This window comes from Panthera tigris, chromosome B3 (genome assembly GCF_018350195.1).
Source record: "Panthera tigris isolate Pti1 chromosome B3, P.tigris_Pti1_mat1.1, whole genome shotgun sequence".
NCBI classification, from domain to species: domain Eukaryota; kingdom Metazoa; phylum Chordata; class Mammalia; order Carnivora; family Felidae; genus Panthera; species Panthera tigris.
This window is the reverse complement of record NC_056665.1, coordinates 142,101,845-142,128,364: the sequence shown is the minus strand read 5'-3', so window position 1 is coordinate 142,128,364 and position 26,520 is coordinate 142,101,845. Positions and strand designations below refer to the sequence as shown.

The following is a 26,520-nucleotide window of genomic DNA, read 5'->3' as shown; positions in this document are numbered from 1 at the left end:
CTCCATCCGAGAGGGTCCCCTTGCTGGGGGCTGCCCCTGGCCCTGTGAGCCACGCTGACCCCGCCACCCTCCCTGACTGCAAGCACCAGCCCCCTCTTTCCTAACCTGCTGGGAACAACTCTATGTCCACCCTCAGGACGGCCCAGAGAACGAGCCGCGAAGACAGGAGCCGCCCAGCGGAGTCCCGCACGGCTGGCACAGACACGTGGTCAGCCTCCAGCCCCTCTGACTGTCCTTCTCCAACTTTCCACGCTGGAGTCCTGTCTCCCTGGCCCCATCTGCCTCCCCGGCTTTCTCTCGGGCATGAGACCCGGTTTGATCAAATCCTTGTTTACAGGCAAGGACTCTTCTTCCTCCTGAGAAACTTGCAGAATACAAGCCCTTAGGCCCGAGGAGCACCAGCGTGTCTGAGGTCACGCTGCTGGGGTGACTGCTTAACCGTGTCATTGTGCGGCCTCTTGTCTGCGCCTTGCAGCTCCCGACACACACACACACGCACACACACACACACAAGGGCAGGGGCCGCCGCAGCCCCAGAGGGAACACACACACACACACACACACACACACACTCCGTTCCAGGGAAGGTGACTGAACTTTTCTTCTTTTCATGTGAAGAAAAGGCACCTTCTATTGAAAGAATGTATTCACAGGACCTGGGAAAACTCATGTGCACTCGGCCCTCCCGATTATCCCCAGGTGGCTGTTCTCCGTGGGGGGCTCCCCCACATTCCTTTCTGCCTGCGCCTTTGTTCCGCCTCAAACGGCCCTGGGAGCTCCCAGGCTAAGAGTCCCTCCTTAAGCCCCTGCCAAAGACCCTATTCACTGCGCAGAGAAGCCAGGCAAAAGGTGGTGGGCAGCCGTCCTCTCCCCCGACCCCCAGGGTGGGGGACTTAAGAACTCTCCATCTGGATTGTTTGTAAGCCCAAAGAAACTGGAGAGCAATTAAGAGACCCACGACTACACCCTCCACCACCCTCCTCTCCCCCTGATTAATTCCCCTCCCGCACACATCCCAAGTGGGGCCGACCCCAGCCTGAGCTACCCAGCACCTGCTCTGCTCCCTGGTCCCTCACGATCCCAGGACTGGGAGTGGGGGTGGGCAAGGGAGCTGGGAAGACAAACGCGGATATCTCTGGAGACTTTCTCACCACTCAGTTCCCAAAAGCACAGGTAGGGGCGATCAGTTGTCCACAGTGAGGACCAAGATAGGGGACCAAGTGTCTAACATCCAGGAGACGTTAGAAATTCCAGGATGTATGGGCTCCCCCAGAGATGGGTCCTCCCCACTTCGGCTGGATCCAACTGAACTCGAGACCCCTCTCGCTGGCACTGCTCTGTCCTGCTGCAGTGGCCCGAGGGTGTCCAACCTCCTCCCAAGGGAGTAACAGTGGCTCTCTCAATGCACACCTTTCCTGGCTCTGAAACACTGACTCGTTCCACGCCAAGAACCAGAGCCGGCATCTGCAACACCGTCCTTCTCTAAAGCCTTCCCTAAGGGCCCGGCTTCTCAAAGCCGCAAGGGACCCGGGGCTGTCCCCTGGACCCAAGGCACCGTGGAGGGAGCGCCCCCTCCTTCCCCACCCACGCTTGGGTCTCCCTTTCAAAATGGGAACCCTACATCTGAGATGGCCTCGTTGGGAAAGATACAATTCTCTGCCAGAATTTTCCATCTGCCGAACCCAGAGATGGGAGCCCTCAGGCTGTACTTCCTTGTTCCCCTATTAGGAGAGAGGACAGGGCTCAAAGCAGTGGAGGGAAGGGGGCACGGCTCCTGGGCCTTCATCTACAACTGCGTTAAACTCTGGTCTTCTAAAAAGACACTGCCCCCGGAGCCGCGAGCCCTTCGCCATTCAGCTGACAATGCTGGTCTCCACATTGCCCGCTGCCCTTTAACCCTTTGGAACCTTAATTTGTCTCTCTCCACACCCCCTTCTGTGTAAAGCCGCCTTCTTCTTTTCAAGGAAAAATTCATTAGCAAGCTCATTAAAGATGGGTAGATTTTTTTTTTCTCTTTCTAGAAGTCAGATTGCTCATAAAAAACACATTTGAGTTACTTCATGTAAATGAATAAGAAACACATGCATCCTGGTGCCCTTAAGTCTTGCCAGGTTTTGACATGATTTGGAGAAATGTGCTTGGAAATGCATTTGGGGTTTGAATCACAAGTCACAAGGTCAGGGGCCTTGAAAGCTTCAATGCACCTCCCCCACCAAGGAACCTGCAGGTGGGAAAATGCGGGGCAGAGGGACGGTTGGTGCCTTTCTAGGAGCACAGAAGCTGAGTTGTGCTCTGGGCTCCCTTTCACACCCACCCAGGGGCAGGCCAGTGGAACAGGAGGGCCAGCTTCCGGACAAGACCACCATCCCCCCTCTGACATGGGTGCCCTCCCGGCAGCCTCCAGCTAGAGACAGGCCCTGGGAAACAGCTTAGCACATGACAAATGGCCAGAGAACCCCGCTCCTGCCAGTGACAGGGCCTCCGCCCTCTGTCCGGCCAGCCAGGATCTCACTGCCCAGGGACGGGCCAATCCATCAAAAAAGAATTTTCCTGAAAATGCCGTTTCTTTCAACACCTAACAACGGCCGTCCTGTAATTCCTGGGACGTCCGACTGCACGGCTGATTGACGAGCTTGTGTTTTAACTTCTTTAATTGAGAAGAACCCTCGATCTAGTCTTCATCTGTTTTCCACTTAATGACACGCAAAACCCCAAATATGTACAACACGCAAAAATACGTGTTTGCCCGAGACCGAATATTCGCAAGTGCACCTGAAATACAAGGGGACCCAAAAAGATGTCATCCCAGACTGCCGTGGAGGGTGGGGGGCGGGGAGCTGGCAAAGTCCGGGACTGGCTGGGCACCTGACTCTGCCCCCTCAGCTCAGCCCAGCTCGAGGGAGTCCTGAGATGTCCCAGAAACCATGGGCACTTGGCTCACACTAGCTACAAGGATTTGCTCTGTAAGCTCCGGAAACAACACCCACCCCCCGCCACGGCACCCCAGACCTGCATCCCGCCCTATGTAAAGCTTCCCTCCCAGGCCTCTCTGCCACGTCACCGTGCTTGCAGGTGGTGGCTCAGCAAATGCCAGCTAGGGAGCAAATATCACAGGGCGGAGCTTCCCCGTGTCCTTCCTTGGGTTTAGCCCTGGGCACACACTCCCCGCCTCGCCGCAGCCTGACTGGCTCTCTGGGGAGCGAAAACAAGCAGATAGAGGCAACAGCCCCCAGGTGTGGATACCTCTCTCTGCCCCTTGCTGCCTGCACGGAGTTGTGTTTAAAAATCACCTCCACACCTCATTTCCATTCCCGGGGAGAGGGGCAGGGCTGTGGAAGGCCTGTCTCTGAAACTCGTGTCTGATGAAGCAGACGGTGCAGGGACCCTGGGGGTCCATAGCAGGCGGCCCACGGGCTGCTGCACCTGGAGGGGACCCTCCCACACTCTGGCAGGGAGCTCCGATCATCGTCTTCCGTCTCGCAGAGCCCCGGGTGTAGGCACCAAGGGGAATGCTGGCATCTGGACCAAGGATACTGCTGGGACCCACCCGAGGCTCCATAAACGTCTGGGAGGCTGAGTTAGCCTCAGCAGGCCGTTCCTCCCACCTGGACCACCAGGGGAGTCTCACTGCCCTCGCTCGTCACCCCAGTGGCTACCCCGGGAGCATCCGATGCGGGGCACACAAGGCACACGGCCAGTCTCGCTGGCACGTCCCCGTGGCCTGCTGGCCCTGACACAGTACCCTCTTGTCCCACCGTGAGACTCGGCTCCTGGGGCCCCAAAACACGAAGTGCCCTCAGCCCAGCTCCCTTTCTTCCTGTCCACCTGGCTTGGCTGCCACAGGGGCCACATCACCGTGTGGGATCTCCCAGGGAACGCGGCTAGACCCTCTGGTCCTCGAGGCAAAGCTGGTCTTAGGCAGCCCGAAGGAGCCCCAGCCCTGAGCAACCCCCTGGCTCCGTCGATGCGTCTCGAGTAAGTGAGGATGAACAAATGATCCGTGCTGGAGTGAACCGTGTGGCTATAATTCTTCTCTATCGTTACGAATTTTCTTTAAACAGACACGAGCGTTCCCATCTTATTGCAATTTCAGGGGTGAGGAAGAGGGGCCCAGAGAAGAACTCACTCAAAAACCACTCTGTGGTTGAAAGGCATCGTCAAAGCCTCGTGTGGGAGACCCCAGCATTCACACAGGGGCTGACGCAGCACGGCGTTCGGGGACAAACGTTTTCTGGCTACAGGAGGACGCGCTTTCCTGTTTCCACATGCCCGCGCTGGCCCTCTGGCTGGGCCTCGGAGCCCAGAGAAGGTGAACGTTCTGCCCTGCATGCCACCCACAGGCTCAGCAAAGTTTCCCTGAGGACCCACCGTGCGCCCGGGCCGAGCTGGTTCTCGGGGGCCCCGTCCAGAGCCGGACACCCCTCACTTACCGCGCCTGGTCCACAGCGTGCACTGGCCGGGGTGAGCCCCGCTCACGCTGGCTCCAGGCGGCCAGGGTCTTGGTTCCAGGCAGCCCGCTGACACCCAGCTCGCAGGCCTGGTGAACAGGCTCCGCTCTTGGTAGCCGCCCCCTCCCCGGCTTAAATGTGCACTCCTCGAATAGAGACGTGTGCTGAAACCAGCGAAATCCTGGTGTCCCAAGAAAGCAAGAAACTCACCCGGAGCCAGGAAGGAGCGGAGAGGCACAGCGCTGGGCGCGAGACGCCAGGCGAGCATCGGGAAGGAAGGCTGGGTGCAGGGTGGCGCTCCTCCGGGGGCTTCTCCTGCCTCTTCCGTCTGGTTCTCCGGCCGACCCAACCAGGTTGCGGCCCGCGTGCCAGGGACAGGGCTGATCTGGAGGAGAGGCAGGAACTTAGGACTGCGGCGAGGCTAGCACTCCGGAAAAGCTCGAAAAGGCTTGGAGCCCCGTCTCACCTGCGGCGTGGCTTTCGGTGGAAGGAGGTGGCTCGTGGAGATGAGCAGTGATGGGAAGAGGTGTGAGGAGAGGCCACGGGCCCGGGTGGCAGCCCCCCAAACCGGTCACGAGGCCTGGGACGTGGCAGAGCCCAGGGCTCACAGGGACAGGCTGTGGCTAACACCCAGGGGGACACGACTAGAGGCACGGGGGCGAGGGGCGGGACCGAAGTCTGGGTGAGGCCATGGTGGCTCTGCCCCACCCACCCCCATGGGAGGAAGCATCCGAGGATGTCTGGGGGAGGTGGTTTGCCAGCAGGGGCCTGTCCCGTGAGCACTGGAGACCGGCTGCAAACTCTCTGGGGGAGGACGGGGGTCCTTAGGGAGAGGAGTATTTGGACCCGACAGAAGGGCAGAAAGCAAGCAGGTGGAGGACAGAAGAGGCAGCGGGAGGGGCCAGGCAACCACAGGTGTGGGCTCAGCAAAGAAAACCAAACTGCTAGGCAGACAGCTAGACAAGTGAGGCCAAGAGAGTCACGAGCCCGGTGATTTCGAGCACGGAGAAGGGGCGGGTGGGTCAGGTCGGGCGACAGAGCTCCAGGCGGGTCAACCTGGCCAGCAGGCAGGGCAGAGCAGGTAGGCAAGCAGGCAGAGGCGGGGGCTGCAGAGCTCCCTGGAGGGTCCCGGCTACCTGCCCTTTTGCATGGGACAGGCCCCCCCAGCCAACCCCCTGGCGGCAAAGGGGCTGGATTTAGCCCCAGGGGGAGGGAGGCATCATGGAGGAAGGGGTCCGGTTTGCGGAGCCAACTCAAGGGGGAGACCTGTGTGGCCAGAGCCCGAGGGGCGCGCGGTCCTGAGCGGTAGGGCGGGGGTCCAGGACAGCCACCAGCACTCAGCTAGGGGATGGGGGGTGGGAGGCAGAGAGGGCGGGAGGGGGGCAGAGCCCTGAGATGGACAGTTCAAGTTTCCTCCAGGGTTTAAATCAAAGATCAAGGGGGCCAACTGGCCAAAGGGAGGCAGACCGGGACTGCCCCTCACACCCTCCTGCCTGCCTTCTCCACAGAGCCGGAGGCCACGGCTCCGGCACCTGAACAGGGAGAGGCTGTCCTCAGCCAAAGCAACACCGCCATCCCCCCCCCCCCCAAGCCAGCCCTCCCCAGGAGGCAGAGGCCATCAAGGGATGCACTAAGGGATTCAGGGGCCAAGCCAGGGCCGGGCCGTGGGCTTGCTCAGTAAGGATCAACTGTTGGATGACGGGATGGACGCCTGAGTGAATGAAGGGGTGAGACCAGAAAGGCCCAGCTCAAATGGGGCTGGGGGTGGGACGATGCCCACTCCCCCTCAGTGAGACGAAATCCAGCCTCCACCCTTTTACCTAAAACTCCTTGCTTCCCAAAGACTCCCGTCTAGCATCATAAAGTATGGCGGGTCCTTCACTGACTCACCTGTCCAAACAGACATCCCACATACTCTTACTGAACCCCACTTTGTGCCAGGCTGGAGCTAGGGCACCCAGAGGAGACATGGGCCGGCCTAGGGCACCCCCAGAGGACCGGATCGGGAGACAGGGATGGAGGTAGGGGGGGAGGAGAGGAGGGGGTGGAGAACAGAGGTGGACAGGAAAAGCAGAAACACAGAACCTCAGAATCGGGGGCAGGGGCGGGGGCATCTCCTGGCCTCGTGCATTCTCTCCCACCTGGTGAAGCCACATCTTCCTGGGACTCCAGAGCCTCCGGAATGGATTCACTGAGGGACACTGAGACCAGTAGGTTCTGGGAGCCAGGGCGGCTCACGCAGGAAGCTCACACAGGGTCCCAGACTGGACCCCGGGACCAGAAGAGTGGGGTGCCGGGGGTCCTGCTCAGGCACCGCAGAAACAAGGGGACAAGTTAGAAAGGGGCGCCCCTCTGCTCAAAGGAGCAATTAGCTCAGTCCCCTCGGCTCGTGGCCTCAGGAAGGCTTGACTGAGTTTCCAGAAACCCAAGCAGGGGCAGAGTTTAGGGGAGATGTCATCATGTGCCAGGCACTCAGGGTGGCAGGAATGAGCACCAAACCCCAAGGTCCTGGCTAACAGAGGCCTTCCACCCCCTCCCCAGGCTCTCAAATGCTGGAATATTAGGGACTTGGGGGCTTGTAGCTTAATTTGCTAGCACGCATTTGAGAACAGGCCTGTGGTTAACTTCCTATTTTAAAGTCCTCTTGTCCAGAAACACCAGGAACTGCTCTATTGTACTTTCCAGTAACTACGCTGAGAGGGGCAGGTTTTGGTGGGATCCCTATATTCAGAGGTGCCCATCCACTCCCAGTCCCCTCGTCCGGGTGACATCTGGGTCACCTGGACACCCTTCAATGTGTGAGGAGGGGACAGTTGGTTTGGCAGACTCGAAGAATGAGTCTCATTCTGACTCATGCCAGAGAATCTCTGGCCAACAGGTAAGTTATGAGCCCCCTCCCACCTCTGCTAAGCGCCCCTGTTCCAAACACCTTCCTTCTCCCTTAGTTTTGTTTCTCTTCCATTGGGCAGGTCTGATGAACTGGGAGTGACCTAATCTTGATCTGCCTTAGGGAAAGAAAGTCCAGAACTTGGGACACATAAGGGCAAGTTTCAGGCTCTAAAGACACCGATGGGCTCTGGGGGGGGGGGGGGTTCAAATCAGGACAAAAGCGGGGTGCATTCCAGCGAGGCACAGGGCATATGGGGGAGGGAGAGACTCAGGGGGTTGTAAAAGCAGGGACTTAACCGCTTCTGACGCCGGATAGGAGTTGTAATGTCCCCTCTGTGCACTTGGCTCACTGAGTGACCCTGACAAACGGCTGGCCCTCTGAAGCTCACTCTCGGCAGGGTGTGGGAGTCAAATGTGAGCCCCAAACCATGCCGGTCCATGGCGGGGGCGGGGGCCTATGGGGCGCTAATATCCACCTAGTTCTTGACCAGGATGGGGGCATTCCATGGGCGTTGGCTGGGGGAGAATTCCACGGGTTCTGCGCGTAGGCTGTGGCACTGTTTCTACCGGTCGACAATGAAGTTTGCGATGGCCAGGAGTCCCGAAACAGGTCAGGTGCGTGCTTCAGTAGGAGACACGCGCCCCCATTCCCCGGGCTTCTGGAGAAGGAAGCCAGGAGACAAGAAGCACCTGGACCACTGTGACATCTGTATGCGGCAGGGTCGAACAAAGGAACTTCTTCTGCAAAGGGGCCCTATCTGCGGCCAGTCCCAGAGCAGCCTTCAACTTTCAACCCCGCTCAATGGGCCCCACGCTGGGACAGAGGCAAAGACTTAAATGAGGAGCAAATGAAACCCGGCTCGCTCCGGCACCAGAATTAGAAGTGTGGCCTAAGCACCGGTCGCCCCTGCCTGCGGATGCTAGTTCACCTCATTATGATAATCAGTGTGTTTTTCCTTCACAGACAAAGAAGGGCTCCTTATGAGACGAATATTGGAGTCCAGCAGTTACCTCATTAATGTCTGCAGCCTCTTCCTTGACAAGGCCCAAGATTAGCCCTGTGTTCATTAAGGGAAGAGGGCGGAAAGTGGAATAAAACTGAAAACCACAGCTGGGGGGAGGGGGAGGGCTCTTTCTGTGGGCCATTCACTCCCTGAAAGACTGCGTGTACCTTCGGGATTTAATCACCAGCGAGGGGGGCTGGGGAGGGTTTCACCAGGATGCAGGAGGTAAAGAGGTTAAACTTGACAGAAGGAGTTAAAAACCTAAAATGGGGCAATTTGATTTGAAAGCTTCCTGGGATTTGTCCCTGGGATAATCAATTTAAAACCTTTTTCCTGTTTACTTTTTTTAGCCCCGATCCACCCGAGAGGAAAACTTTCTCTGGATGGGGTTTTGGGGAGACGTTACTGTTTTCTAAGTCTCCTCTCCCTACTTTGTTGTTAGGGCCTTCCGTGTCTTTTCTTACTGTTGTTGTTGTTTCCTTTTTTTTTTTTTTTCTTTTTTGGTCTTTCTCAGCTACTCCCCCCCCCCACCCCGCCCGCACTCCTTTGTTCCCTTTCTGGTTCTCCCCGTGGGAACTTAACCTGTAAGAAAAGCTAATGAGGACTCCCAATTTTCTCACGAACACTTTACTGACCTTATTTCAAGACCCTCAAATAGTGCCCGGTTCTTACCTGCAACACATCCCACCTGACCTGCTGGGGAAAGATCAGTAACCCTATTCCTTAACCGAGAAAAACGTGGCTTGGAAAAAACCGACCAACCCCAAGGCCTCAGCACCAGGCGATTTAGTCAGGCCTCAAACCCGGCAAGAGGGCAGGAGAAGGTTTCCCAGAGAGATGTGAATAGTCCAGTTCCTAGGAGAAACTAAGAACGAGGGAAGCCAGGAGCAGGGGATTCTATGAAGCGTCTGGGGAGTATGTGTCGACAAAGGAACCAGAGCCGAACGCCACGGGAGGGAAAGAACGAAAATGTGTCCGTGTGTCCGTGAGTTGGAAATGTGTCCAGAGTTAAGCGACAGAAAAGTCATTACCTGAGTGAGAGCCGTTCGACGGAGCAGAACAAGTCAGGAAGCAGTGGGTTGAAGAGAAAATTGGAGGTGAGGAAGGAAGACAGCGAGTGTAGACAGGCCTTTCGAGAAGCTTGGCTGTGAAAGGAAAGAGACAGGCTGTCGTGGCTGGAAAGGGGGACAGGAGGGGCCTGGGAGGCGCCCGGCTGTGGAGAGAGCAAAGTTAGGAGTTCAGAGGGAAGAAGGAGTCGGACAGGGGACAGGTCGGAGACGGGAGGGACCGGCGCAGAGGACGCCTCTTCCTCTGCCACCCAAGAGGTGACGGGGGTGCAAACGTGCCGTGGGGCCCCGGTTGGAAGGCTTGATGGCCTCTGTTCCCCTTGGAGGCGGCAGGCCAGCCCCGGGTCAGGACAGGGAGTTGTGAGGTTCAAATGAACTGATGGTGGCAAAAGGCCTTCGCGGAGCGCAAGGGGAGACATAAATGTTCGCCCTAATTACTCGCTGGTAGCAGGACGCTCAATTTTACAGCCCACTCAAATCTCACCGGGCCTGGATTTGCACTGACCATAAATTACACGTCCTTACATTAAGGACGTAAAAACCAGTAGTAAAAGCTCCTGCCAGGCCCTGGAAGACAAAAGGTTCCCTCCTAATAGCCTGGATTAACTCAAAGCAGCCCTCCGCCCACTTCATTTGTCGCCTTCCAAGTCACCCTTCCACCATCATTTGCCACATAATCCAATCAGCCCCTTTCAGATGCCCGGGAGCTATTGTCTCCACCAAGCTGGGCTTCTCTAAAGCGCCAAGGTTGTTTTTGTCCCGTCCGGACAAAACTGGTTGGCTTAAAAGGGGACGAAAGAAAGTACTGATCAATCGGGGACCCCAATTAGCTTCCAGGAGACCGTTTGCAGCGTCTTTGGATCACATACCAGGCCCGGTGTGCTGGGCACATTGTCAGCGTTCCGGAAAATGTTTGTTGAATTAATTCTGCTTTTATTTATCCCAGAATTTATTTATAGAGTGCAAACACACACAGCACCTACTGGGTGCTGTTATGGCCAAGGGAGAAGAGGGCTGGGCATTGGCACCAAGAGGGACTAACCCCCCAGGAGTTAAGTATCTAGCGATTTCCACAGCGATTTACAAAGCACTTTCATAGTGGTCACATCATTTGGGCTTCAAAAGCGCCCTGTGGGGTAGATAAACCGGGTGTTGTGTTGTTTTTTTTTTCTGTTTTTTTTTTTTTAATCCCCATTTAGCCCATGAAAGGGACTGGGGCTTAGAAGAGTTAAGTGACTTGTTTAAGGTCACACCGTCATTGAGAGGTGGGACCAGCACATGGCACCAGCATGGGGGGGGGGGGCCACCCAGACCCCCCCAGACCACCCTGGACAGCTGGGATTTCAAACAGGCTATCCCACTGCCAAGTGTCTCTTCGGAAATAAAGGGCTCTTAGTAGAACTGTGGGCCAGGGGGTTAAGGGGCAGTCACAAGTGGCACCCGGGGTCCGACTCTGACCCCTTCTCTCGCCAAGAAGGTGACAGAATACTTACACTCCTCCAGCCTCAGTGTCCTCACTGTCACCGTGAACGGTGCCACGGGAAGGGCACTGGGTTCCCCCACGTCCTCTTGCCCACCCACCTTTTCAGATCACTCAAATCAATGCCAAATCCGTTTTCATCTGTAAAGGAGGCTGCTTGGTTCACGTGGATGTAGGGCATGGGAGGAACACACTCAGACAACAGAGAAAGTGCTCTGGAAATGACCACATGCGTGATTCGCATTCCTACTCGGGCCAGCCCAATGCCCATCTTGGCGGACCCCTACCTGGTGGTGCAAGGAGAGCCCCGTGGGGAGGGGCTGCCTGGAGCGCTGTGGGAGAATAAACGAGAAGAGTGAGACACGTGACGAGGCGGGAAAGGACTGACCCTACCAGACTGTTTCAACAAACATTTGCCAGTCACCTCCTCTATGCCCGGCCTTGCCTGAGGCTGTTTCACCTCATTTAATACTCACAACAACCCTGAGAGGTTACCCTTCTTGGCCCCATTCCCCCAGAAAGCCCAGGGGGATCTCAGAAGAGGTGGGGGTGCCCTTGGCAGTTGAGAAGCATGGCGTCGGGGCTCATGCTCATTCCAGAAGCCCACCATGGGCCTTGGAATTGCCAGTGAGATGCTGGTCGAGCCCTTGGCCCAGGTCCCCCTCCTGAGAAGTTCCCAGAAGGGATCCTTCCGTTCAGGACGTCGCAACGGCAACAATGGGTTTGTTGTCGGAGAAAGACCCACAACTTTTTGGGGAGGGAAACACTCCAGGTCGCTGGCACATTAACGCAAGCGGAGACTTATAGGAAAGTGTTCAAAGATAGCACAGGTCAGAGGTTAACGACCAATGCCCCCTCACTAGGGCATTGGTTTGAGCATTTAGCCAAGAGGGAGAGCTGGGTGGTCGGTCCTGGTCCTCTTCGTCCTTCGTCATCCTGGTCCACGGGGGGAGGGGGGGGAAGGGGTCTCTGCCAGGGGCTGCTTTGGACGCTGGTGCCATCCAGGGGTCGAACTCCTAGTGCCCTCTGCAATTGATCAAAGGTTAGAGGACCCACTTAAAAGCCTAAGTCGAGGTAGTCATTAAAATTTAAGTGAGTTAATTACAGCAAAAACTAATGAGTTAAAATTTTAGATGGTCTTTTAATTGCTAATGGGCCCGGGCGTGGTGCAAGGAGAGTGGCAGGGGGGAGGGGGGATTCTGCCCATCAGGTTGAGTATGTACTGCCACAAAGAGGGGCTGAGGTACCATCAGGTGGAGGTGAGCAGCAAGCACCTTGGCAGCAGCATGGCATCCAGAGGTGGTCCTTGAAGACAAGGAGGTGAACGGATGATGTCATCCCTGAAGAGACCCTATGGCATGGGAAGGGGGCCAGATTAGAAACCATCTTGATGACCTCTAACGGTCAGCGCTGGAACAGCAGAGAGAGGGAGGGGGCAGTCAGAGGAAGAGGGAGGGGGCAGCGGGAAAGAGAGAGGAGGGGGAGGGAGGAGTTAGGAGGGAAGGAGGAGGGGAACGGAGGGAGGAGAAAGGGGAGGGAGGAGGGAATGGGAGAGAGGAAGGGGGGAAGGAGGGCTGAGGAAAACAGGAGGGGAGGGGGAAGAGGAGAAATGGGAGGGGTGGGAAGGAAAGAACTGGAAAGGGGAGGAGGGAGAGAAGTGGGAGGGGGTAAGGAAGACTTGATTGACAGGGCACAAGTGTTAGCTGTGTGCGCATGCGCGAACCGAAGCCCGGTCTAGCGGGCCAAGAGCCATTTGCAGGCACAGACCGCTAGGGGGCGCGCGTCCGGCACCCAAGACTCCAGAGCACAGCCACCTGCGGCGCGCGCGCGCAGCAGAGCCTCCCGCGCCCCCGCAGCGCCTGGCCCGCAGCTGCCAGGGGCACAGCTGGCATAGAATGGGCGGGGAGGGAGGGGAGGGGAGGGGGGGGCGCCCAACAGGTCTCGGGCTGGGGGAGGCCAAAGCCCATACCAGCGCGTCGCGCAGGGCCGCCAAGTCACTGAAACACCACGCCCGCCATCGCCTGCCAGAATCCACCTGTAGATATGGACCAGCCCCCCCTCCCAACACATGGCCAGGGGTCTTTCTGCGCCCCCCGGCCGTGGGGGTCGCCATGCACCGGAGACGTATGAGGCTATCAAGAAGGCACTCGCCATAGGATCTTTCCAGAACACGATTCCACTTTTAATAAGTACAAACACAGAAATCTTGGCTCTGACCTTCGGGAAATCCAATTAAACATAAATTAATTAAAATTATAAAGGTCCAGGTCTCAATACACCGTTTCACTCATTTGTGTGGTCTCTGGACACGTGATGCAAAAAAACAGTATTACTAAAAAAATAATATAAAGGCAAAACCACCTAAAATCATCCAGAGCCCTATAGACCACCCCCCCCCGCCAAGTCTCACCTCCCCTTCTTGACCACAGCAAGAATTTCAAGACCCTGCACGATGGCATCTAATGAACGATTTCACGACCTCTTCATCCTGCTCAAATAAGCCCCACCTTCATAAGACCCCAAAACCAATGCCAACCAAAATAAACTAATCTGCATCCACGCTCTCCCACGACACCCTAAGTCACACAGCCAGTGCGAATCACGACATCTCTGCCCCAGCGCGAATGCTACGGCTGCTCCCCAATGCACCCCAAGATCTCCAAACATTCCCCCTCAGGTAAATGAATCCAGAATTCTCCAGCAAATCCCGCGCTCGACCCCCTCCAGCAGAAGAACAAAGGCCACCTCCCCTCACCACCCCGCCCCCCAAAATTCCGCAGTGCCGCCAGCGCCCTCTGGCGGCCAGCGAGGGAACCTTCCAGAAACCTGCCACGTAGCAACCCGCTCGCGCCTCCCCTCCCCAAGCCCGCCGGCCCAGAGTGGGGAGGGGGAGGCGTGGGGGGGCTTGACAGGGACAAAGGAAATGGCAAAAGACGACTTTATCAAAAGTCAAAAGCCCGCAACATGTCAGAATCTCCCAGCGACCATCACGCAATGCTAAAAAGACCCCCGACCCCCAATTCCCAACTCCCAGCGCCTAGACACCCTCCAACACGCCCCCTTTTCTGTATTTCGCTCTTGCCTCTTGATTAGCCTCCCCCAGATTAAGGACACGGCCTTCTCTGCACCCCAACCCACCCCCCTGCTTCTATTCCGCCAGTGCCCCCAATGATCTGACCCTCCCCCCAGCCGCCTTCCCCTACGGAACTGATCCTGGGGGTTCCTGGCACGTCTGCACTTGGGCGCCATATCTCTCCACTATTAAAGTGATTGATCACGGGAAACCAAATGCTCTCGGTTCGCAATTTTACTCTAAATGTTGCCTAGAGTCTGCTCTGCACTAAACCCGTGTGTTTTGGATCCGTAATCCCTTGCGGACGGGAACCTGTACTCTTCACGCCTACAGGCCCCCAAGAACCTGGCCAAAAATTAGGGGGGAAATATCTCCGGGGGACTCTTCTCTTTACGTGCTCCCGCCCCCCCCCCCAACTCGTGGGGGCATGCAAAATGCACCCGCCGCCATGTCTCCCACCCTCCGTGATTCTAAAGGTGGCTTCCAGCACAGAAAATCTGGGTTTTAGACCCGGGTGACTGCGGTATACTGGATTCTGACAGGGATCTGATCGGATTCCGCCCACTCGACTTAATGCGAGCCCCTACCACCCAGCCTGCCCTCAAGCTAAGGGGGCTGGACAAGAACAGGGCCCTGATTCCCCCCACCTCCTCCCCAGGGGGAAAAAAAAAAAATGTGCCTCGAGATTTTCCTGCCTGACAGAATTGCATTTGCCGACACTCGGGGACCAGGCGAGGTGGCCGCCTGCAGGAGAAGGTCCCCGGCGTCTGTCATCGGCATGGCCAGGAGGACGGAGCCCAACCTCGAAGGGCTGTCGTCTTCGTTTTGCACATCCTTTCGGGCAAGGATGGCCAACCACTCACCAGGTGGGGAGAGTCTCGCGTGGGCGCCCCGGGTCTCCCGAGGAGCTGCGGCCAAGGCCAGCGGGCCAAGGCGCGCTCCATCCCAGCTCTCCGCCGTCTGCGCTAGGGGCTGGCTGGGTGGGGTTTATATGGAGGCGCAGAAGGGGTGGTCTCTGACGTCAGCGCATTCTGCTGCAATGCGCTCATTTCTCCAAAAGTGATTGGCCGGAAAAATGAGCCCCCCAGATTCTATGACAAATTGCTCTAGCCGCACCCAGATTGCAGCAAAGAAGGGAGGAAAAAATTCTGCCGCAGTGCCCCTCGCCGCCATGACCAACACCCTGTGTTCGCTGGTGCTTTTTCCCGACACGAGCCCCGCTCACCGAGCGGGGCGATCTGCCGGCGCGATTCGCTGGGAGAACGGGACAAGGGACGGTTTTCCCCAGGCGGGCCGAGGGTAAAGCCGGGGCGCTGGGGACAGCAGACACACACCTGACTATTTCGGAACCTCTATCAGAGGATGCGGCTTAGGGAGAGAAAACGATGCTTTCTGCTTATTGTCCTGGAAAATAAAACGCCCCGAGCGAGGTAGCCGGGACCCAAATGTAAGTCGGCGGCTGTCACCCCCTTTTTGCCCACCCGTCTATTTCTGATTGGCTATCTTTGACATGGAAGGCTCGGCAGAGCATCTCGGAGTCAGAAAAACAACAACAACCACCACCACCAGGTTTTGAGTCCCGGGCTTTGCCGCTTACAACCCGCGTGTGAGAACCTGCCAACGTCCCTTCCTCTGCCAGGGGGTCTGTTTCCCACACGTCAACGAGGGGGTACCCCCCTAACGAGGGGGCGTGAGAATAATTTAGACATGAGCCGTGTCCCTCTAGGGAAACTACTTTTCGAGGAGGACTGTGTCCCGCTTGAAGATGCATGGGGTACCCCCCCCCCAGATTGAGGTGATTTCCCCACACACATACACTTTGAGAAGCCCCCCCCCCCCGCCCCATACCGCCCCGGGGAAACAGGCAGCGACACATGTTGCGGCAGAACATAGCTTGCACGGCCTCGTGCTCCGGGACTTGGCACATGAGATTTAATCCGTAACAGGTGGCGCCTTCGGCAGCTCTGCCGGGCACTGAGTGGCAAAGCGGGCAGGGCCGTCAATCAAATGTCCTCTCGAAAAGGTCAAAATGCTGTTGAAAGGGACTAAGAATCTATCTTAGGGTGACAGGTGGGTGGCAGCCGGAGGGCAAGGATGAAGCGCCTGGTGACAGAAGAGGGGTGACGATGAGTGATGGGTCCCAAAGGGGACAGGCAGAGGGGCCCTGCGGGGACTCTCAAGGTAGAGCAGCTCCCCCGCGCCTCCTGGGGGGTTTCAAAGCCGCTCCAGAGCGAGCCCCCCATGCGCGGCGACCCTGCCAGGTGGCTTTCACACACACAGGAGACTCCGGGGCTGGAAAGAAGGGACAGAGCTATTTGTAAGCCCACGGGTAGTGACACGGAGCTGAGAGTGGACCACCAGGTCGCGAGAGACACCGGGCCTTGGGCGGGGGGCTCGTTTATAGATGAAGCAGGCGCGCTGTTGGGGAGACGACGATAAAGTGCGCTTTGGGGGGGGGGCATGGCAGGAAGCCCCCCGAAAGTGTCAGGTAATGGGAGGGAGAAAGAGAACACCCAATTTACAGCCTGGGGACCATGCAAGGAGCCCCAGAGACTAGAGTCCCCCAGCAGGACTCGCGAGACAGAAAGGCCTGCACCAGCCGCAGACGTCAAGAAAGCTTCAAAAAATCATGGCTCCGAGCATCCTTGTCAACAGGAGAACGTTTATTAGCCTCGGTATTAATAGCTAGGAAACAGCCGGAGCTGGCCGCGACCAATCAGCGTCCAGGAGCCCCTGTCGTCAGGCCCGCGCAGCCAATCAGACGCCGGCAGGCCCGGTTGCTAGCCTCTCGGGGGCAGAGGCTAGGGGTGCGCATTGTCACGGGGGCCCCCGCTGGCCCGCCGCGCGTGGGAGGCCTGCGTGGGAGACTGGGCGGCCACCAGAGAGCGTCAGTAGCCACGCATTCCGGGCCCCTGGAGGCTGTCGTAGACACAGTGCCTCCCGGCGTCAGCCCTGCAGCCCCAGAAGGACATGAGTGGATGCTCCGGGAGGAGCCCCCGGCCTCGGTTGGGTGCCCCTGGGAGGCCCTGGAAGGAGAAACTCCAGACATCCAATGCGCATCTCTCTTCTCAGGGCCTGGCGCCCACGAGGAAAGTTGGGCCTCCTGGTGCAATCAGCCTCTCTGCTTTTTTTCTGGGCTCTCTGGCTCCGAAGCCCTGTGCTCCGAGTTTACCAGTAAAGCCCACTCCTCTTTTTCAGGGTCTCGCTGACAGGCCAAGGTAAAAGGACCCTGGAAATTATGTGTTTCCGACCAAAACCCCCCGGGGGGTTGAATCCCGGCTCTACTCCCTCCTAACTGGGAGGCTGAGGTCCAGGCCCTTCTTCTCGCTGGGCCCCTATTTCCTCATCTGGAAAAAGGAAAGAGTTGGACAAGATGGTCCCCAAGGAGCCTTCCAGTCCTGCTTTGCTTGATTTGAATGTATACATCAGGCGAGTCAAATGTCTTCCAGAACATTCTGCATGACAGTAATTAGTATCAGGTGTATCCTGCAGGCCATGTGGTTACTTCATCATTCTGCTTTTCTTTCCATTGTATTTTATTTTAAACAGAACACCATGGCAACATGTTTATCCTTCTGGCTTCCTAAAAGAAAGAAAGAGAGAAAGAAAAAGATAGGAAAAAAAAAAAAAAAAAAAGCAAAGAGAGAAAGAAAACACTGCTGTAAACTAATCTCTACTGAGCATGGTTTTAACCACAATAAAAAAAGATATCCATATGTTTAAATGTTTTTGTTGGCTTTTCTGGAGCTCAGAACCTAACTTTTTAAATATTTATTGGTCCAAAGCAATGGAAGAAATAACTTGAAAGAGCCAAATCTATGGTAATATTTGAATCCAAACTGTTTCTCAATCTGAGCAATGTCGTGCATGCTTCCCTTTGTCAAAAAAGGACATTTGAGGGCTCAGATTGATATCAATAGGACAAAACAGACAAGGAAATCCAGGTTTGAGAAATGGTTCGTTTTCTTTCTGTACATGCCGAAACCCAGCTCTCTCTCAAGCGCCCTGGAGGAGAGCCAGTGTCCCAGACGCATGGCTTAGCCTGTTGCCTTTTTTTTTTTTTTTTTCACATAGATCTAATTCAAAGCACACATTTTTCTTCTTTTTTTAATTCATACTTGGGAACCCTCAAAAGCTGTGTGAGCAGTCTCCTACCCACATGTACATACTTGTGGGCAAGTGTACAAACGTCCTAAGATTTGGCCAGGAGATGAAGACAAGGTCCTCCTATATCAGTCTCCCTAGCCATGGGTAAATGTACCCTCTTCTCAAAAACCACACTGCAGGCTTTTACAAAACGGCATCCCCTGAGCGACTGTTCCTCTAAGCAGATTTTCCCAGTCTTTCAGATAGTGTTTCAGATTCTACACCCCTAGAATAGGAGTGTTCCCCAGAAATCTCTTGAGGTTCCTTCTGCACCTCCCACAGTTGGCTGCGTGAGGCTATGCCTTCCGAAACTCTAGCGCCAGTGCCAGCCTCTGGCGACTCCAAGTCCCCCAAATCACACATCCCTGAACCCTTTTTCCATTCCTCCTGTAGACCTCAGCCAAAATCAGAGAAGCAGCAGGGCATACAGAAGGACTTCCCATGAAGCTATTTTGGGGTGAGGAAGCCTGGGCATTGTCCGGTACAGCCTCTCTGCCTCCTATAAGGTGAGAGATTGGATGTCCAGCCGTCAAGGATTTGGGAGAACTTATCAAATAAACAACAGTCCCACATTCTGGGGGTCCTGGAATTGACAGTGGCTCTTGTAGAATGCACACTGACCTGTTGCTCTGATGCTGACAACCCCTCAGGAAGTTTAAAGTAGGCTCTACTCCCAACGTGGGGCTCGAACCCACAACTCTGAGATCAGGAGTCCCATGCTCTACCAAGTGAGCCGGCCAGCCAGGCATCCCTCTTGGGAACCTGATTTTGCCTTCAAAATGAAGTCTAACCTCTTTAGCATTTAAGGACTTGCACGAGGGGCTCACTTTTTACTTCTGGTCACTTATCCAAACATGATTCATACCCACATTCCCTGTGATTTGGATGCTTCGGGGCGGGGGGGGGGGGGGGGTCTCTGCCAGATGTCATGATTCTGGGGAGCTGAGGACACAGCTGTCTGTGCACACGTGGACTTCTGTCCAGGACACCGATATCAGGAATGCCCTGCTTCCCTGAAACCTGAGTTCTGGGTGCAGCCTCAACCTTTGCATAGAGGAGTTTGTCAAATTGTAGGTATTAAAAGGCAAATAAAAGTCAGTGCGTTTTGCAAAAGGCCAAGGATAAAGCTTACTTCCCGGTAGACTGCTGGGCTTCGAGGCAGCTCATGTATGTGTTTCACTCTGGGGATTTATGGTATGCGGGAGAGAGGGCAGACGCTGTTCTTTACTAGTACTTTCCATGACTAGAGCCAATAAAAAAGAACAGGAAAGTGATAGCCCAAATTACCCCCAAATATCCCCCCAAAACCATTTGTTGTTCTGGGTGAATAGATTCTGGGTGACTGCTACTTTTCTGGATTTCTCTACTCTATGTATTGCTTTTAAAATGTGCATTTTTAAAAAACGCAGCAGTGCAAGATGACTGACCATTTGAGCCTCTTCCTTAGGGACCTGAAATATGAAAATTTTTTCTAAAATAAATAAAAATCAGGAGACTCCGGACACAGGGCCTGGACAGAGGCTTTCAAACACGGGGCGGGCGGGGCGGCGCCTGGGTGACGCAGTCCAGACTCTTGATCTCGGCTCAGGACATGATCTCACGGTTCGTGAGTTCAAGCCCCACGTAGGACCCTGTTGCTGATGGTGGACAGCTGGCTTGGGATTCTCTCTCCCTCTTTCTCTCTGCCCCTCCCCTACTTATGTGTGTGCATGCGCTCTCTCTCTCTCTCTCTCTCTCTCTCTCTCTCAATAAAATAAGTAAACTTAAAAAAAAACGGGGTGGGCATGGAAGGGCTGGGACAGCCCCCACAGCCACACCCGACTTCTGGAAGGGCTCTCCTGAACCTGGACAAGCGATGAAAAAAATTCTGAGTTGGTAACAACAGAAAAAAAAGGAAAAAAAAAAAGTGACCTTCAAATGGTTTCATTCGGACAGGAGGGCCCTAGAGAAATCCCTTTACCAGGGGATGAGCCTGGCCAAGAATGGGATCTTGGCGACACAGGCCACTACCGTGGGTTGGATTTTAGAAGTCACAGACCCACAGGAGGAAAGGTGGCCAGGTTGGCCCTCCCTGCCCCCACGCGGCCCCCCTGGCTCTGGGCGTGGGCCAGCCCCCGGATTCAAGCAAGGGGTTTTCTTGGCCCAACTCCATGGAAATATTTCCTTCGGTGGAGCAAAGAACTGATTCATTCAGCGGCCTGCGGCTAGGGAGGGGGCTGGCTTTACTGTGTTGACAGAATGGTGAAGGCCTGGGGGAGGGGCCCCAGAGAAGAAAATGTATTCCAGGTAGAACAGGACTGGAAAGTTTGCTTTTTTTTTTTTTTTTTTTAAGCTAAAAGATTGCTGACAGTTGAAAAACTACCACCCCACCCAAGAGGCTCCAAGAGAAGACATTTGTACTAGATTTCAGTGATGACTGTAGCAAGACTTGTCTTCCTAACGGCAGAGGGAAGGGGGCCAATTCTGGGCACGCTTTCAATTTAAACATTCAAGGTCTCGATCTTTCCCGAGAGCACAGTCGGCCTCCCTGGGCCAAGCCTGGTGATATCTGTGTCTCAGCCTCACCCCGAAGCCACCAGCTCACTGGTTGAGAGTCAAGGGCATCCAGGAGACTGTGCAATTAGGGACCCTACGCACAAGGAGGCCGTGGGCAGAGGTCCCAGGGGCACACAGTCCTCCCTTGTTGACCCTGGGATGTCCATGGCATGGGCAAACATAGGAACCCCCAGCCCCTTAGCTTCCAGGAAAGAGCCAGAAGGAAGCATGTGACTCCTACATGAGAGGCTGGGGGGACGAGGGCTGTCTCCACCATGAAAAGGGATGATGCGTCCTACTGCTCCGTGCTATCCTGGTGGTAAAAGGAGATGAGAAGCCAATGGAAGGCAGAGCCTGGCATGCAGGCGGCCGCCACTCTGTGCAGCGGCCCATGCTACCTGAAACAAGGGGACGGTGGCCCTGTGATGACAAGGCTGACCACCAGCCTTCTTTCTCAGCCCTAGGGTAAACCTGCAGTCTCGCCTGGTGGTTGAGGGTTTGGGGCCTGATCAGACCCTGGATGCCAGTCTACTCGCTACCCGTGAGGCCTGGGGTTGTTGGTTCGACCTCCTGAACCTCATTTCCAAGATCTGTAGAATGGGGATGAAACGCCTCCCTCCTTTTGGTGGTAAGATTAAATGGGAGAAAAAATGATCTGTATTCACCGTGTGTCCCCAGCTATAGGATGTGAAGAGTGTGCACAGAGAGATCTTCTTGGGGTTTTCTGTTGTTGTTTGCATTTATTTTATAGGGAGCATAAATTTATCTTGTAATTTAAAAAATAAGTGAGGGCAGACAGTGTCTCCTTTGCTGTCCTGCCCGCCGCTCCCTTGCAGTGTGTTCAATAACCTTTATCTCCTTTAAAAAAGAAGAAGAAGATGATTAAATTAAATTAAAAATAAAATTTTTAAAAAAGTGAATCTTAGGGCTCCCGGGTGGCTCAGTCGGTTAAACGTCCAATTCTTGATTTAGGCTCAGGTCATGATCTTTCGGTTCGGGAGTTGGTGCACAGCCTGCTTGGGACTCTCTCTCTCCCTCTCTCTCTCTCTCTCTCTCTCTCTCTCAATAAATGAATAAACTTAAAAAAAAAAAGTAAACCCAGTGAAACTGCTAGGCCAATGAGCAAAGGTCTGTGCTTTATGCACTCTGTTGTCCTGCTACAGGCACGTAGAAACCCTTCTCTGTGGACAGGACAACCTTGAACGCTGTTCTCTCCAAAATGAGAGGTTGGCTGCTGAATCCCACAGTTTGGGGCTGGGCTCAATCGGCCAGAAAGAAAAGAGAAACAAGCTTCTCTGCCTGCAGAGTGTTGGTTGAGCCCTGTGGGCTCTCTGTGGCCCAGGCTGGCCACCCTAGCACAGCCACCTGGCCCAGTACCCTCCACCCCCCTCCCCCCAGCCACCAAGGGCCAACTTCCTCCTCAGCACGACCGCCCATCTCAAAGTCTGGGATCTGAGATGCAGTCTGCGAGTTCAGGGGGAAAAGGGATCTTCCAGATAAAAAAATATGTCCAGAACACTTGGCCTGCCTCCTTCCACTCTCTCTGCTGTTCTGTCCCCAGTGAGACACAAGCAGGCAGGGCCGTTTGGCAGAGTGGGTGACGGGTGACGGTGCAGGATCTGACATCAGACCAGGGTTCAAACTCTGACACCACCCCTTACGAACAGCTCGGCTCTGCGTGAGTCCTTGATGCTTCCCTGTGTCTCAGCTTCCTCATCTGTAAAATGCTCGCCTCTCAACGAGCACCTTGCAGAGCACGAAATCTTTGCCACAGCCTCTTGGTTGAGAAGGCACTGCTCTGGGCCTAGCAGAGGAGAGTCGTGCGCCTTGCCAGTCTTAGCAGTCCCAGGACAGGCACAGTGGCAAAAGTCCTGTGGGTGACGAGGCACCGTCCACGCCAGCCCCTGCGGCACACCCTTTCCGGAGCCAGAATGCAGACACATCTCGCAGCCCGAACGCCCACTGAAAAACTTCGTTTACCCCACCCCCCACTGGGTCGCTTCACCACCAAGGGTGCCGGGGGTGACTGCCGGGCACTGAGGGTCATTTCAGAACACCACAGGTCACCACCGCGGGCCTCAGTGCCTCGCCCCCCACCTACCAACTTGCTCAGGCTTATGCTCTGCAAACGCTCTGCCCTCTGAGACACGGGCTCAAATGTTCAACATACCCTTTAGGTGTTTGCGGAAAGGATGAGCTTAAAGGCGCCTGCCTTTAGGTAAACGGAGTTGCCCTTGCACTTTTGATGATAAAGAAAAGCAAACAAAGGCCGCCTTTCAAAGACCAGCTTGCTCCCACTGGCTCCCAACCCAGACACCCGCCGCCATTGGGAACCGTTGGGGGTGGAGGGCTGTGGGAAGGCCTCTGGGACCCCTGGGCGCTTTGAGGAGGGTCCTGCCCACATCACCCCACTGAGTCTCCAGTTTCCCCTCTGCAAAAAGTATGAAAATCAATACTCCGGCCACAGGTTTGCTCTGAACACAGAGCAAGATAGACTAACAGACTACGAAGGACAAAAAGCCTTCCGCATTATCTGGAGGGGTCCTGAGGGTCAAAGTCCACAGCTGGGGTGGTGGAGCCTCTCCGAGCCAGTCACCAAGCAGGTGGCGCACCGGCTGGCCGTGGAACCAGGCCGGCATACTCAAAGCTGGCTGCCCCCAGAACACCCCAGATGAGGTGCTGCATCTTTAGCCCGAGTTTTTATCCACTTTAAAAGGCAATTCCAGATCGTTGTGTTTCGTGCATTGGTTCATTCGGTTCAGGAAACACGGGGGTGCCTAGGGCCGGCACTGCCTTAGCCCCCAGGGAGACAGTGACAGGTGACGGGACGTGCTGTCTGCCGGATGAAGCTCAGAGGGGTTGGGCTGCACACCTACTGTGTGCCAGGCTCGCCTCTGGCTGCCTCTACTTGGACCTCAGGTAGACAGTGTGCTCAGCCCAGGCCCCCGGATGAACCAGCCATTCTGTTCTCCCCAGGAAGGAGGAATCGGCAAATAGAGAACTGTCACTTAACTAGAAGACAGAGCCGCGGGGGGGGGGGGGGGGGGGGGGGGGGCTGGGATGGCCATGAAAAGCTGGCACCTCTCACCCGGGGCTGAGGATCAGGAATTCTGGGCCCACGTCTTTCCCAACAGTCTGGCCTTATGTACATTTCCCAGAAATTCTTACTGTTTACTCTGAGGGGCCTCCCCAAGGCAGGAGCCGTTCAAACCCTGCTTTCAGCTGTAAGTCACTTTCTGGCTGGCTCAGGGCACGGGCCTCTCCGAGCGTTGAACGTATGGCCACGTGGCCGCCCCAGAGATCCAAGCAAAACTGTCTGGCTGCCCAGCCCGAGCCGTCCCTGAAAGGCTGCAGTGTGTACCCCGGCCCCGGCCCTGGGGGCTCACACAGGGCCCTCACACACGCCCTGAACCAGCACAGACCCAGGCCCTCACTGGTGGCTGGTTTCTGCGGCCCAAAGAGGGCCTTGATTTGGAGGAACCTGAGTGGATCTGGACCGACGGGGGTCGGGAAGCGGCCAGCGGAACTGTATATAGGCGGTCCTCTCCCGCCAGGCTAGAAAGGAAGCCGAGGGGAGGGGAGGGGGCAGGGGGTCAAGGCCACCAGGCGCTCCGTGGCAAGCCTACTCAAACCCTCTCTCTGGGCGAGGTTTCTCTAGGGAAAGAGTATGTCCCGCACTCTGCAGGCTGCTCTCGGCCCCGACCCGGGATTCTGTCTGGCGGACATGCTGGGCCAGTCCCACCTAGGAATGGCCATGGCTGAGATTACCAGCAAGGGGCCGGGACCACGGCTCTAACTCCTAAGAGAAGGCTTCTCTGCCAGCATCCCAGCCACCACAGTCTCACGGGGCTCACGTAGTCCAAAAGTCGTGCTCGCTGGAGAGCGGAGGCACAGAACACACAATCCCTAATGAATAAGGCAGATATGGAGCAGGTGCTCAGGAACCTGATGGATATGCTGTCCCTGTGCGTGTGGTGATGCCCCCCCCCCCGCTTGGGTGACGTGGGCTGGGAGAAACGGGGGTCATACACCCTAACGGGGAGGCTGTCTCTGCACCAAGGAGAGGAGCCACAGGAGCAAGCCCTTAGTCACTCCGGGCCTCCCTGGGGTTCTGGCACATTCTGTGCCTTAAGAATAGGATTTGGGTTCCAGGAAGGCAGCCCAGAAGAGGGGGTCTGCTGTGCCCCTCCTGCCCAAGAAACGTTTGAGGGTCTGTGTTGGACCAGAAGACTCATGTTCGGGGACACCCCAGCCCCCAGCCTTGCTGCTGGGCTCGGGGAAGGGGGGCTGGGCGCTTGGCAGAAGTCGTCGGCACATTCCCATATGTTAAAGGCGATGCTGTGCCCGCATTTGGAACCTCGGTGGAAGGCAGCGTGAGGCAGAAGCAAGATATGAGGGACTTTAACATCTGCTCTGGGAGCCCCTGAATCAAATCAAGATGGCCTCACCCTCCCCGCCCCCAAGGCTGCGCGCCCGGCAGGCTGGAGTGGGATCTCTGAACCAAGGATCGGGGATCAGGCTGCCTGGAGGCCCTAGAAATCCGTGCCGAGCAAAGGCGAGCAGAGCTGTGTTCCCCTTGATGGAGACTTCACACGTGAACCCGTGTTCCCTCTAAATAAAGTGAAAACAACAACAGCAACAAAAACAAAAAACAACCCCTTCTCGTCCCTCCCAACTCTGTGCCAAGATTTATTTGCTCCCAGCAAGACTGAGCACTGAAGCTGCCTTTATTTCCTCACTTAGCCAAGTTCAGCTTGTGACTATCCAGCCCCCCTCGCCCCCAACCTGCAGCCGGGGGTGACGGCCAGCAAGGCTCTGTGTCCCAGAGGCCAGGGTCACCCCTGCAGAAAACAAAGAAAGGTAACGTTCGATTTGGACCGTGTCCAACTGCCCCCGCAGGACTTCTCCGGTTTGTTTTTTCAGATCTACATTCTTTTATTAAACTGTTGGGAGAATCACCATGAAAATACCACGGCCGCCCCACCACACACAGCTTCTCATCAGCCTTCCACTGCGTCTGCGGTCTACGCGGGCACGACTTCTCCGGCGGGCATTCTGGCAGCGCAGACCCAACGGCTAACAGCACGTGAGCCTCGGCCCGGCCATTTCCTCTAGAAACGACTCCCGTAGAAACGGCTGAGCAAGTGTGCAGAGGTGCAGAACGATGGCTGGGAGTCGGCAAACGGACAGCTACGCTTCCCTGCGCTTACCCGGAGCCTGTCGCTGGCTCGCTTAGTCCACGCCGCAGAACCAAGCGCCTTATCGCGCCCGTTTACAGATGAGGAAACTGAGGCACGGAGATAACAGCCGGCGAGAAGCAGACCTGGGGGTTGGGCCAGGGGGCACTTCTTCCCCTTGCTGGGTCGCATTCTCCATTTCTCCCCACTCTCTTGCCCATCGGGACAGCACGGAACATGCAAAGAAAGGGTCAGGATTGAACTGAGATCTTGGTCACACGGGTGACAGAGATCCCCCAGGAGGTTGGAGCATCACCTGGGCACAACTTTCCGGTCTCCCGCTGTAGATATGATAAGACCCACATGCCCCCGACGCTTGGCCTGGGAGGGGAGCACTGCGGTTGGTCGAGAACGCCGCACGGAAATCGGTTTGAGCTGACCCTCCACGGAAGAACTGGGTTTTCCTGCCCTGAGAGTAAGGCCTGCAAGCGGCTCCCGCCCCGCTCTTCAGCAAACACCAGGAGGGGGAGGATGTTGCCTCTATTCCTTGACCGAGATGCGGTGAGGTGCGGGCTCGCCGCAGGGAGTCGCCGTGAAGCCCGGAGAACTCCAGCCCCGCCATCCCGGTGCTCCCCGATGCTGTGGACCCGAGCAAGCCTTGCCCCTAGACACCAAGGCCCCATGGCCAGTGCAGCAGGTGC

The 26,520-nt window shown here is 56.1% G+C and overlaps 1 protein-coding gene across 1 annotated transcript in view; it reads right to left on the bottom strand.

The window, feature by feature from the left end:
• LOC102969028 overlaps positions 1 to 23,327 on the bottom strand; it is a 43,759-nt gene extending 20,432 nt beyond the window's left edge. Inside the window, exons 1-5 of the mRNA XM_042989279.1 lie at positions 23,255 to 23,327; positions 15,810 to 15,935; positions 14,676 to 14,869; positions 4,915 to 5,789; positions 4,659 to 4,833 (exon numbers count right to left, since the gene is read on the bottom strand). Coding sequence (XP_042845213.1) covers positions 4,659 to 4,833; positions 4,915 to 5,789; positions 14,676 to 14,869; positions 15,810 to 15,935; positions 23,255 to 23,327 — 1,443 coding nt within the window. The remainder of the gene's footprint in view (positions 1 to 4,658; positions 4,834 to 4,914; positions 5,790 to 14,675; positions 14,870 to 15,809; positions 15,936 to 23,254) is intronic.
• Between the last annotated feature and the right edge of the window lie 3,193 nt (positions 23,328 to 26,520).